This window comes from Polyodon spathula, chromosome 1 (genome assembly GCF_017654505.1).
Source record: "Polyodon spathula isolate WHYD16114869_AA chromosome 1, ASM1765450v1, whole genome shotgun sequence".
Lineage (NCBI taxonomy): Eukaryota > Metazoa > Chordata > Actinopteri > Acipenseriformes > Polyodontidae > Polyodon > Polyodon spathula.
This window is the reverse complement of record NC_054534.1, coordinates 20,485,123-20,497,008: the sequence shown is the minus strand read 5'-3', so window position 1 is coordinate 20,497,008 and position 11,886 is coordinate 20,485,123. Positions and strand designations below refer to the sequence as shown.

Genomic DNA, 11,886 nt, shown 5'->3' with positions numbered 1-11,886 from the left:
CATCACAACACCACAAAGTCATAGCAGATGGAACAAACATTCATGGGAAATGTCATTACTTCAATAGGAGCATTTACAAAGATTTAAATGTTTAGCCAGGCAGGTTTTAGTCTGTAAAAAAAGTCAACATGAAAGTCAAACCAAGACTACAATCCTCTCAACAACCCTCCAACAAATGTCTATATAAACTTTAATTACATTTGGAGAGTGGTTATCAAGAGGTCGGGCACACTAATTAAGCTGTATACCCCTGTCAAGAAGAATATACCTGGTTAGAGTATTAGCATGGCTTCAAATATTGCAAACATTTTCTACAGTTTGAAGGAAATCAACTACCCCTTTTTCAGAAATAAAATTTACATGCTTTTATACACTGTAAATAAAAAAAGCAAATATATGGCTATAATCTTTTAAATCACATTAAATCAGATTTTGTATTATGCTTTTATCTACCATGAATTCCCCAAGGGCACCTGTTTTTCTTTTTTTTAAGTTTGTGATACAGAAAGGCCTACATTACTATATTAGTAGGAATCAGTAAATAGTCAATTAGCCTGTGTGTCATTACTGAATGCTTTTATTTGTTTTGGGTTAGTAAAAAAAAAAAATGTTTTTGCATTATTGTACATAAACCAAACCAAAATGCATAACAAACTTTTGTAAACACTATTTATTTCAAAAGTGTCATACTTCCAATAAACTGCTCCAATGCTAAAAATGTTTGATGGACAGTAGCATTTTACAAGGAATGTCATTAAGATGGAGTACATGATAAAAAAATTACAATAATCAAATAACATGTTTCTTTTTTTTTCTAATGGTGATTTATTTAAGTTTCAGCTATGTAAGGTATGTCTGCTCTGTGCCTAACAAGTGCGATAGCCATTCACCGTGCTGTGGTTCCTAGGCAACCGTGGAATCTATACAGGCACTAACAGAATCACTCAGATATAATATCTAAATATCGGTATTCTCTATAACATGAGGATTGTTAATTGTTTTTCAACAATTTGCAGTCCATTCTTACGCTCACTTTTTTTTTTGTTTCTTATCCAAATCCCAAACTTCTCAAATTGTAATTCTTAAATCAACTATAAAGAAACTGCAGCTGCTTATATACAAAAAAACAACCCCAGACTAATAAATAAGTAAAATAATTGTGCACTTACCATGGTTTTATCTTCTTACCATTTTTTTTTTTTAGATCACTGGGAGAAAGTGTTTGCCTTTTATTCTTGAAGTAGAAAGTGCTCATTACATATATATATTTTTTAAACAGTAATCATTTTTTCTAGTGGTATACATCAAACGGTTGTGGTTGTTGATTTTCTTAGGATTGTTTTTTGGGGTTTAGGGGCAGTCGGTGGAGGCACAGGGGGAAAGCTATGACTGGTACTGATGCATGCCCCACCATTTTCTAAAGGGGGTAAAGGAGGGGGCTGTGGGGGACAGTGATGAGGCGATTTTAATTTTGTGTGAATGGGTCCAAGGTGTAAGTGCACTTCCCGGTTTTTTATATCATATCGCACATCGCAGTCTGGACAGTAACCGTGATATTGTACTTTTTCACTAAATCTGACTCGCTCTCTAGTCGCCTGCGGGCATCTGTCTTTGTCAGGTCTATGCAGAGGCGGTGATGAGGGCACTTTCTCTACAATTTTTTTAGGAATACAACATACATCCCCATTCTGCACCTTTTTTTGTGTCCCTGGTAAAACTCCATTCCGAAGAAGGGTCCCATTAAGTTTCAAAGGTATCCCCATGGGCAGTGTCTTACTGGAGTCACATCTGACAGGAGTCAACCGCGGTGGTGGGAGAGGTGGTTTTGGTTTCTTTAGCACTGTAAGGACAGCTGGAGGTGGCTTTATAATTTGTCCTTTTGAGTGCAATTTGACCTTTTCCAAGCTGGAGGCAGTGGTGGTGCTGCTGGAGCTGCTGTTGAGCGTATCTGTCTTGGAGCTGTCAGTCATTTCTTCCTCCAGCTTCAGGTCACAGGTAAGTGAATCTATCTGGTCAACAACCTGCACAGAAAAGAGAAATGTCACCAGCGTCTGACAGGCAACGAGGAAGCTAGTATAGTACTCCACAGTGCTAAACAGCTGGAGAGACGTTACCCTGCCTGCATACACATCTTACAACCCTAGTGCTGCAGCACTTTTCATAAACTTTCTGTATAAAAAGGTAGTCTACTATGAGTGCTGCACATAAGATAATAATGTATACTGATGGAAGTTCCAGCACTGCTTCTTAAACTGCATTGAAAGGACTATACTATAGATTTTAAAATAATGGCATTTAGAGTACATACAGTAAAATTATATAGTACAAATTATATAGACCACGTGGGTAACGAATTAAAACTTGTGCATTCGTTGATTGCTTTAGTTTACTTCTCCCAGATATATATATCTATGGTGATATGCATTTTGAGATGTCGTAACAGCGCCTCCACAGGCTAGATCCTCACAAAGACAAGCCTCCATTGGTTGGTACTTATTCAGGTTTTATTGTGATTCTCAGCATGAGGAATATGTGATGAGCAACTAATGCCTCAGAGATGTTTTATTGAAACCAGTGCTAAAAGCAATTATTTGGAACAAATACTGTCAAAAATAAATCCCACATAACATTTTTCTGTTTCCATAAAATAAGTGATATGGTCCCATTCCTCTCCTGCATGTCCTGTAAAAGCTTTTCCATTTAGAACTGCAAAGTGCATTTTGGCATCATCATTATTATAACTTGAAGATCTAAACTGCCCTGGCTGGCCATTTCTCCTGTGCTCCACAGATGCAACACAAAACGCATTGCATAAAAAACAGACACCATTGCATTCATCAGCGATTTTAGTACAGCAAATTCCAACCAGTATTCAGTCCTTTTATTACCTGTATTTCTCTGTGAAACAATGGATATATAGCATTAGGAAATGAGTAAAATATGCTGAGAACCCACCAGTTTCTGAGTCCTTGGTGACCCAAATTATGTTTTTATCATATTTCTTATCTTATCCTATTTTCTAGTACTTCATATATAACTAATGGGAGTTCTTCCCCATAACTTCAAAAACACTCAATTAAAAAAGTAAAAAACAAATAGACAAATGTTTCCACTCATGCCTTATTAGTGTACAACTTGACTAGTTTCTTAAAAGTTTTACCTTAAAAATAACAACAGTCCATATGCTTTAAGTAAAAGCAGGGTTCTCCCCAAGCCTTTTCAGCTGGGCGGGCCGCCCGGCGAAGTGGTTGCCACAGCCCGGCTGAAAAAACCCTATCCGCCCGTCTTGCAGATGCTACTGTGCCTTTAACAATAATGACTGATTGCACTTCTAGCAGACTAGACCACTTGTGCATTGCTGGGTGAAAAAAAAAAGAAGCTTGAAACCACATGACATCTCTGTTACGCTTTGACGCAACACTTAACCAAACAGAGAGTTGAAGCGGCGGGTTTTCTGTGTTAAGCACTTAGAGAAGCTAAAACGTTAAAATGACTGCTAAAAAAATAACCGATTATTTTCAAAGCAAAAATAGTGACAAAGAATGCAGGGTTTTCAAACTAAGCCAGCGATCGGCGATGTATGCCTTTAAGAAGAAAGGCGTGATGGGATATCAGCTGAACTGTCAGCTGATATACAAATACTTAAATGCAGATTATTACACTCAGGTTTCATGCAAGTTATGGTGACCAAACGTGTGTGAGTACTGTTGAGTAAAAAAATAATGGTAAAATGAATAGTTGCATTCAGAAAATGTAGAACAGCGAAAATCAAAAATACATATGCATTAACAAAATGCCCTGAAAATTAAGAAAACAATTTAAATGAAGAAATAAGCTCAATAATTAAGCTAAAAGGGAAGTAAAATGATTATGTATTCACCTCTTGGATGTTTTCAGTTGGTTTTGTTACAACCTGAAATCTTGGTCCATTTAAATGGGAAACAAACAAACAAACATTTTTTTCCCTTTGATTTACACAACCTACTCAACACTTTCAATGTGTGAAAAAATGGGGGGAGGGGTGAAAAAAACAAATCAATTAAAAATAAAAACCTGGAAAGTCTTCATTAGATAAGTATTCACCCCCTTTGCTATGACACTCCTAAATAAGCTCAGGTGCAACCAATTGCCTTCAGAATTCACACAATGAGTTAAATGGAATCCATTTATGTGCAAAAAAAAAGTGGTTCACATGATTTCAAATTAAATACACCTGTCTCTGTAAGGTCCCACAGCTGGGTAGTGCATTCAAAGCAAAGACACTACCATGAAGACCAAGGAGCGTTCAAAACAACTCAGAGATAAAGCTGTTATCCGAATAAAGCTGAAAGGCACAGATCAGGGGAGGGATATAAAAAGATTTCAAAGATATGCTTTTCATCGGCAGGGACCGGGAAGCTTGTCAGGGTAGAGGCAAAATGGATGGATCTTTCAGCAGGACAATGACCCCAAGCACACAGCCAAAGCGACACTGGAGTAGCTTAAAAAACAAGAAAGTGAATGTCCTAGAGTGGCCCAAAGCCCAGACTTGAATCCGATTGAGAATCTGTGGCAATACTTGAAGATTGCAGTCCACCAATGATCCCCATCCAACTTGACAGAGCTTGAACAATTTTACCAAGAAGAATGGGCAAATATTGCACGATCCAGATGTACAAACCTGGTAGAGAATTACCCAAAAGACTCACAGCTGTAATTGCTGCCAAAGGTGGTTCTACCAAGGGGGGTGAATACTTATCTAACCAAAACATTTCATTTTTTAAATTGTTCATTAACTGTTGTTTCACAATAAAAATTCTCTTGCCTCTTCAAAGTGTTGAGCAGGTTGTGTAAATAAAAGGGGAAAAAAAATCCCATTTAAATGGATCATGATTTCAGGTTGTAAGGCAACAAACTGAAAACGTCTAAGGGAGTGAATACTTACTATAGGCACTGTAAATAAGCAGGGTAATAAAATAATAAAAAACATAATAACAAACACTAATGAAAAAAGAAAGTGTGGAACATAATAGATAACAATCAACGAAAGACAACACATTATTCAAATTCTTTGTTGTATTATATATTTAAGGTAAGGCAAGTTTATTTTTCCGAGGTAACCATCTCTCCAGTCCCAGCCTTCCATGTTTTTTTTTTTTGTTGTTGCTGTGTTTTTTTTTTTTTTTGACAAAACACCTCTCCTGGTCTGACGCTTGGAGGCGCTGTTATCCCACGCAGGACACCACGTGTCACAGAGACGGCCGGAGTGGGTGGCGTCAGACCAGAAGCAGGAAAATAAACAAAGACAGAGGTGGAGTTTGGTGGAGCTGAGCGAATGGTCTCGCTCAGCATTTAATGAATTAACAGGCAGACAGAAAATAAACGGTTGGAACAATACAAAAACAGGACACGGCACATTCACCAAAATAAATAGACAAACAAAACGGACTAAACAAAACAAACACGGTGAGCTTCTATCTAACGATTACTTTTGTTATTATTTCTCCCTCCGTCTCCTATCCCGTTCTCCACTCACCGAACAACCAACCCCAAATATGTGACAACGTGCATCTATATATACTGTTGTGCTGGGATTCAATTACCAATTAATTATTCACTTGAATCCCAGCACGTGAATTAATAAAGTGCAATTCCCCATGCTCACATATTACTACATTTTACTTGCACGTGAAGTGCTGTGCAATCCTCGTGCCTAAATACACATATACATTTTAAACACTCATGTTACACAGACCCGTTTATATCCCGTGTACCAGTGTCTATACACCAACATTTAAACACACCACACGCAACACATAACAGATAATATACACAGGGGCGGGCACTTTGTCACACTTATGCATACACATATATGTATTGCCATATGTGATTTAATGGTTGCTAATTATGGTAGTTTACACAGCCTTACTTTAAGAACACTAAAACATTTATTTAAGTAGCTTTTCTCCTGAAACTATGCATTAACACACAATTCTTATATTGCTTAATACTGTACCTCTGGAAACATAACTAAATAGATTTGGCAGAATCTGTATGATTCAAAGCTGCCATGGGCTTGTCCTGGATGATATGATTTTTAAATGCTGAACAAGTGTAGAAAAAAATACATCTGGAATTACTGTCATGATCCTTAATGTACATTTCAAAGACATCATGTTCCTTTATGTAAGAAGACTTCAAGCATTTTTAAACATTCAGTTTGTAGAACAAATAAATAGTCTTCACAATTACAGGCCAGTAGAAAATCCCTACAGATGAAATACTGTACTAAATATTACTTAGAAAGTCTGTGCCATTCTTAATGATCTGTCAGCAGTCACAGTGACCTTCTCCTTGAAGAATACACTTGCACTTGTAGGAGGAATTGACGAAAAAAAAAAAAAAGTTTGTCAAGGCCATTCTTCTCTGCATCAAGAAATCTACTGAATTAAAAGTGCTGATTAAATAGGGCATGCCAGTGGATTAAATAATTTAAGTGCTCCCTTCACCCCTTCTCCACAAGACCACCTGAGATGTTTTGATGTTATTTTGGTATAAAGGCTGCATCTAGTTTATCAGGTCAAGTCTCATCCTGTTTTCACATGCACACAAAATACATTTACTTGCTATTTTTTTTTTTTTAAATCTGGTATTCACTTCTGAACTAGTTAAAGCAACGCTGTGCTGCCTTCACAGGGAGAAAGTCTAGAACATGTGTGAATAGGTCAATTAATATTACATGTAATTTAAACTATTTAACTTAAAGCCACATCTAACTGGTTAATAATTACCTTTGTACATTATTGCCTATGTTTTACCATGCACTGACAATCTGATAGTTCAGGAAATTCTCTTACCATTGATGAATAACCTTGAAAGGGGGAATGAATATAAAAATGCTCAATGTCGGTAGCCAGCTACCCCAAGGCGCAGGGCTCAGTTAAAATCATACTAATCATGCTTATACTCTTTTACATGTTGCTTTGTCACAAAATAAAGCATATTTCATCCCTCATTATATGCATATATTAAAAGTCCTGCTGATATCTATAGCCTCTGCGCTATTCAGAATATTGTACTGTCATTGCAGGGCACAGCAACAATATGGCGGGTGCATGGGCAAGTGCCTCTGTGATTTTTTATGGCTGGCTACAGCCCTGAAACTGTATGCTGCATGTGTGCAGCAGTTAAAAGTTTTTGCATTAGCTGATGACTATCACTCACGAATAACTCTTAATTAAACTGAAATCTGTGTTTTGTCCTTGGGTGAACTATTTGGTTTAATATTACCCCAGGCATACAAAGAGCATGCAGCTGTGCTTGAGTTGTTATTTTAATGAGTTATATTATCTCATGTGTATTTGCAGCTTTCTGTAAATACTCATCAATAATATTAATCAGTGTGCAGGAAAGAGCAGTGAAGACGAGGACAGGGATTACCTGAACACACATTAAATTCAATCAAATGTAAACAGCAGTTATGTGGCTAGTTTGAATAACAAGTGAATTCCTGGTCAAATAAAAAAGAAAATATCTTGCATCATTTTTAAAACGACAGAGTAAATGTTATCTTGCGTAAACACCCTCATTTCCATATAGCTGAAGAGAGGATTTTCTATTTAGGGAGTCAACATATTTAGAAGGCAAGAGGATGGAGCAGGGTAAAAGGGCAACAAATGCCCCTGACCTATAAGTTCAACATGTGTGTCCCAATACTTGTTTCAGGGTAGTATATAAATAGTAAATAAGGGTAATAAGTGTGTACTTTACAGCTAGAAGTACACTATTAACTAACAGTATCATAACAAACAACATGTCCATGACATTTAACGTGTAAAACTGTGTGTACATGCCAAAATGTAGGTTTGACCTAAAGGCAGACAGACAGACAACTTTTATCCTCAGATACTGACATTATAACTAACTTGTGATAATGAATGTAGAGCTCCCTCCAGATAGAAACAATTATCAAGAATAAATAAGACATTTAACCAGGCCTATAGTACTCAACACCTATAACTTTCATGAATTACATTTTTTTAAATTATTAATAATAATAATAATAATAATAATAATAATAATAATAATAATAATAATAATAATGTTGTATCACACACACTTTTACTGTTCATCCCTGTGACAGGATGACGTTGCGGTGACATCAGGCCAGAAGCAGTAACAGAAAACAAACCAGGTAACTGCAGTTCAATGAGACGCGTGGTGTGCAGTTTATTAAACAAAAATAAATAAAATACTTTAACAAACAAAACACTGCTCACAGAGCATAAAAATAAAAGGTTTAAACAAAAATAAATCTCGAACACAAAATACAAACAGACCTAAGGTCAGGCTGGGCAGTTGCCTTCACTGCTCCTTTTGGTATCTTTTTAAAGTTTCGTTTTCTCCTCTCGATCTCGTACTCTTCTCCGTACACCCACCCAGAGTTCAGAGAGCTGCAGGCTTTTATTTACTATGGCCGAGAGGTTAAACTATCAATTCTCTCATTACTTGTCAGCCACACTCTGCATGAGAGAACGGGCTGCCAATCTCGTCTCTGCCAGAACACATCTAAATAAAAACAAAATAATAAAACAAACGCGGCTACGCCGTCATATAAATACAATAACAAAATAAACACAAATAGACAATAACACGCCATCATATACAATAAGTAAATAATAAACAAATACAAACTAACACAGGGGTGGAGGGGGAGACCCCATTCTAGAAATAAATACTGTACAAGGCTGCTCGACCTGTTACAATCCCATATGTAAAGTAAATATGAATTAAATAAACCAAGAGCACATTTTATTATACAGTATTTCAGATTTAGTCAGAATGCATGTTTATGTTTATGCTGTATTATTTTGTTTATCTGTAGTACAATAATATTGTTTTTCAGTAAACTATTTTATTATACTGAATGATTAGACATCATTCCATTTAGTATTTGTGGAATTCACTTCCACAGAATGTTTTCTAAGGAGCATTATTACTTGGTATCATTTATCCCACAGGTTCCATGGATTAGAACCAGACAGAACACTTTGATTTCCATTTTAAAAGGAGTAGCATAGCAGTCGCTTGATTCATTAGACCCAAGAGAAAAGGGAATAACTGTAATCTCAGAACTGAAAAGACACCAGAGTTGTTTAGTTTAATAAAAACACAATTCACTGTTATGAGGACTCCCTGGCTATCTTCTTCTGCTTTGTCTTGAAATCACCGGCCTCAGTCGGTAAGAAAATTAGCGGTTCATTTTAATCACGTCTAAAAACTCCTTGAGTTTTATAGACCACATTAAGATTTCTGGCCTTGATTGACTCTCTTCCCAAATCGTTTAGTCTGTTATATTGTGTACTTCCTACTGTAGGTCATACCACCTCAGTGAAGTCTTTGGAGTCAATAGTGGAAGCAGATGTTTGGTTAATGGCAGTAAAGAAGGTGTTGAAGACTAGATATGTCACTTTTCAACCAGTTGCTTCCCCTCTAATCACTCACATGCTTTGCAGTCGTGACATGCTTATTTTTTTATTTTTTTATTTAGTGTGTCCAATTAGAATTTTCCTCTGATTCTCCCCCAATTTGGAATGCCCAATTGCTTTTCTCCTCACCGCAGCAATTCCCCACATTGCTCAGGTCACCTGAACATTCAGTGGGTGTCCTCCGATCCTACAACCAAGCCAGCTTCTTTTTTCTCAGAGGAACTCGAGAGTGGATAACAGCGAGCTACCAATCTCTAGATGTTAAAGGCCAGCCCTGCAGGTGTCTGTTTTGAGCTTACTTAGAGTATGGTTCGCTGTAGAGCAATGAGGAGAAACAGTCCCTGTTGGTTTTACCTCCCTAACTCACGGGAGCATCAAAGCCAATGTGACCCTCTCCATTCAACGCCCCCCAGAAAAATACTTCATGCAGCCAGGATGTAAACCTGTGCTGTATGACTCAGCCTGTGCACCACGTGGCTGCACTTCTACCAGGTGAGCCACTCGGGCACCTCCCAGTCACATGCTTTTTTGAAGCCCTTCCCCCATCCTGACCTTAAGTATCAGAATTTTACCCAAATACACTGTTGAGGTTTAGAACAGAGGTTTCGAAGAGAAGCAAACCTATAGCTTTATTTAACTTATTATGGCAATAGTTATCATTTTTTAAACAGGAAAATACTTATTTGCTGTAATGTGTGCTTCTTTTAAAGCTGCACATGTGAAATATACATAGTGAAAGTAAGTACACAACAAGAACTATGTTTCCTTAGTTACAACCTCTTTAGAAAACCCTTTCAAACATTTGTATTCATTAGCTGCAGCATCAAATGATTGAGAATTATTTCAGCAGTTTTTTTTCTGGGTGACATTCAATTTCAGGACCATTAACTTCAAGAGTGGCATGGAGAAATGCATCTTGGGTACGTGAATGTTAAATACACAGACACAAGATGACTAATAGGCACAGCACGCTTTGAATGACAGGTGTTGTATAGAATACAGTCCTTCATACAGATATTGTTAGAATCACTGAGTAAAGTCTCCACCCACTGGTTTGAAAGACAACATTTCTAATTATCTTGACCTGCACAAAAACCTTCAACTCCAGTGGTTAAAGAAACAGGCTTATAACCAGGAGGTCCCTGGTTCAAATCCTAGCTCAGCCACTGACTCATCTTGTGACCCTGAGCAAGTCACTTAATCTCCTTCTGCTTGGTTTTTCAAGTGAGATGTTGTTGTAAGTGACTATGCAGCTGATGCATGGTTCACACACCCGAGTCTAATACCTTGTAAAGTGCTTTGTAATGGTGGTCCACAATGAAAGGTGCTATATAAAAATTATTATTATTTAATATGAATAACTAGAAAGTGTCTAAGTGGTATGTCATATAATTGATGTCAACAGTAAAGGGATATTTTTTCATGTGTGACACCCACGATCAAACTTGACCTAGAGAATACATGTATACCGAGTATGAAACAAATAGTGGGAATAAAAACGTCTACTAGTTACTATATTCACTTTTTATATTTTGCAATATGAGTATGCTATTATTTAAAGTGTCTGTAAACCATCTCTTTTGTTACAAAACATATAGCTGCCATCAGTGCTCATTAAGGGATTAAGGAAGAATCTGCAAATTGTAATTGAAAATGGAATGAAGATTTTCTTTTCATAGTGAGAAGAATAACTAAAAGGCAAACAGAGGGAATCTTTGAGTGAAAATAAGTATAAATGATTATTAGATATGATAGGGTGCAGGTGTGTGGCTAAGTAGTGGCGCACTGAATGCATGCCTACCACAGGGCTCCCCTGGGTCCTAAACCCAGCCAGGTACAGACATTTGCAGTAACCACACACTGGCCATGACTTTTACAGAAATTAAATGTTTGCTGACATAGGGGGGTTTGCTTGTGTATTAGTCGACCCCCTCACCTTCAGGATTGTGTTTTGGGGTTACATTTCTCGACTTATACTCGAGCAAATATGGTAGCTTGATTGTATTCTTCACTGAATTGCAACAGTGACAGACATTTCAATATTTTACATAAATAAATGCCACTCTATTTAAATTCTTACTTACTTAATGTATGAGGGTTGCTCCAAAAACAGCAAGGGAGTAAAGAGACTTTTAAAACACAAAATTTAGCTTTTCAATCCTCCAGCAGAATCCCATTGTACGTGGAAGGAAAAAAAGGCCATGAGCTTCCATTATTTAAGTGTATATTATTTAAATATATATACCTTAAGGGTCTGAGATGGCTGGATTTGACAATGTTGTTTCAGTAAAGTCTTTAGCCCACAATATACCCCCAAGCATATTGGCTTCACTTAATAAATGTGCTTGTTGATCACTGAGTTAGAATATACTTCATATTTTATTGGGTAATGTTTTACCTGTACAGATTACTTAAACAT

At 36.9% G+C, this 11,886-nt stretch overlaps 1 protein-coding gene across 1 annotated transcript in view; it reads right to left on the bottom strand.

Moving 5' to 3' along the window:
* Positions 1-1,168: 1,168 nt before the first annotated feature.
* LOC121315385 (protein Largen-like) overlaps positions 1,169-11,886 on the bottom strand; it is a 56,030-nt gene continuing 45,312 nt past the window's right edge. Inside the window, exon 2 of the mRNA XM_041249441.1 lies at positions 1,169-2,021. Within this exon, the coding sequence (XP_041105375.1) occupies positions 1,305-2,021 (717 nt within the window). The 3' untranslated portion in view covers positions 1,169-1,304. The remainder of the gene's footprint in view (positions 2,022-11,886) is intronic.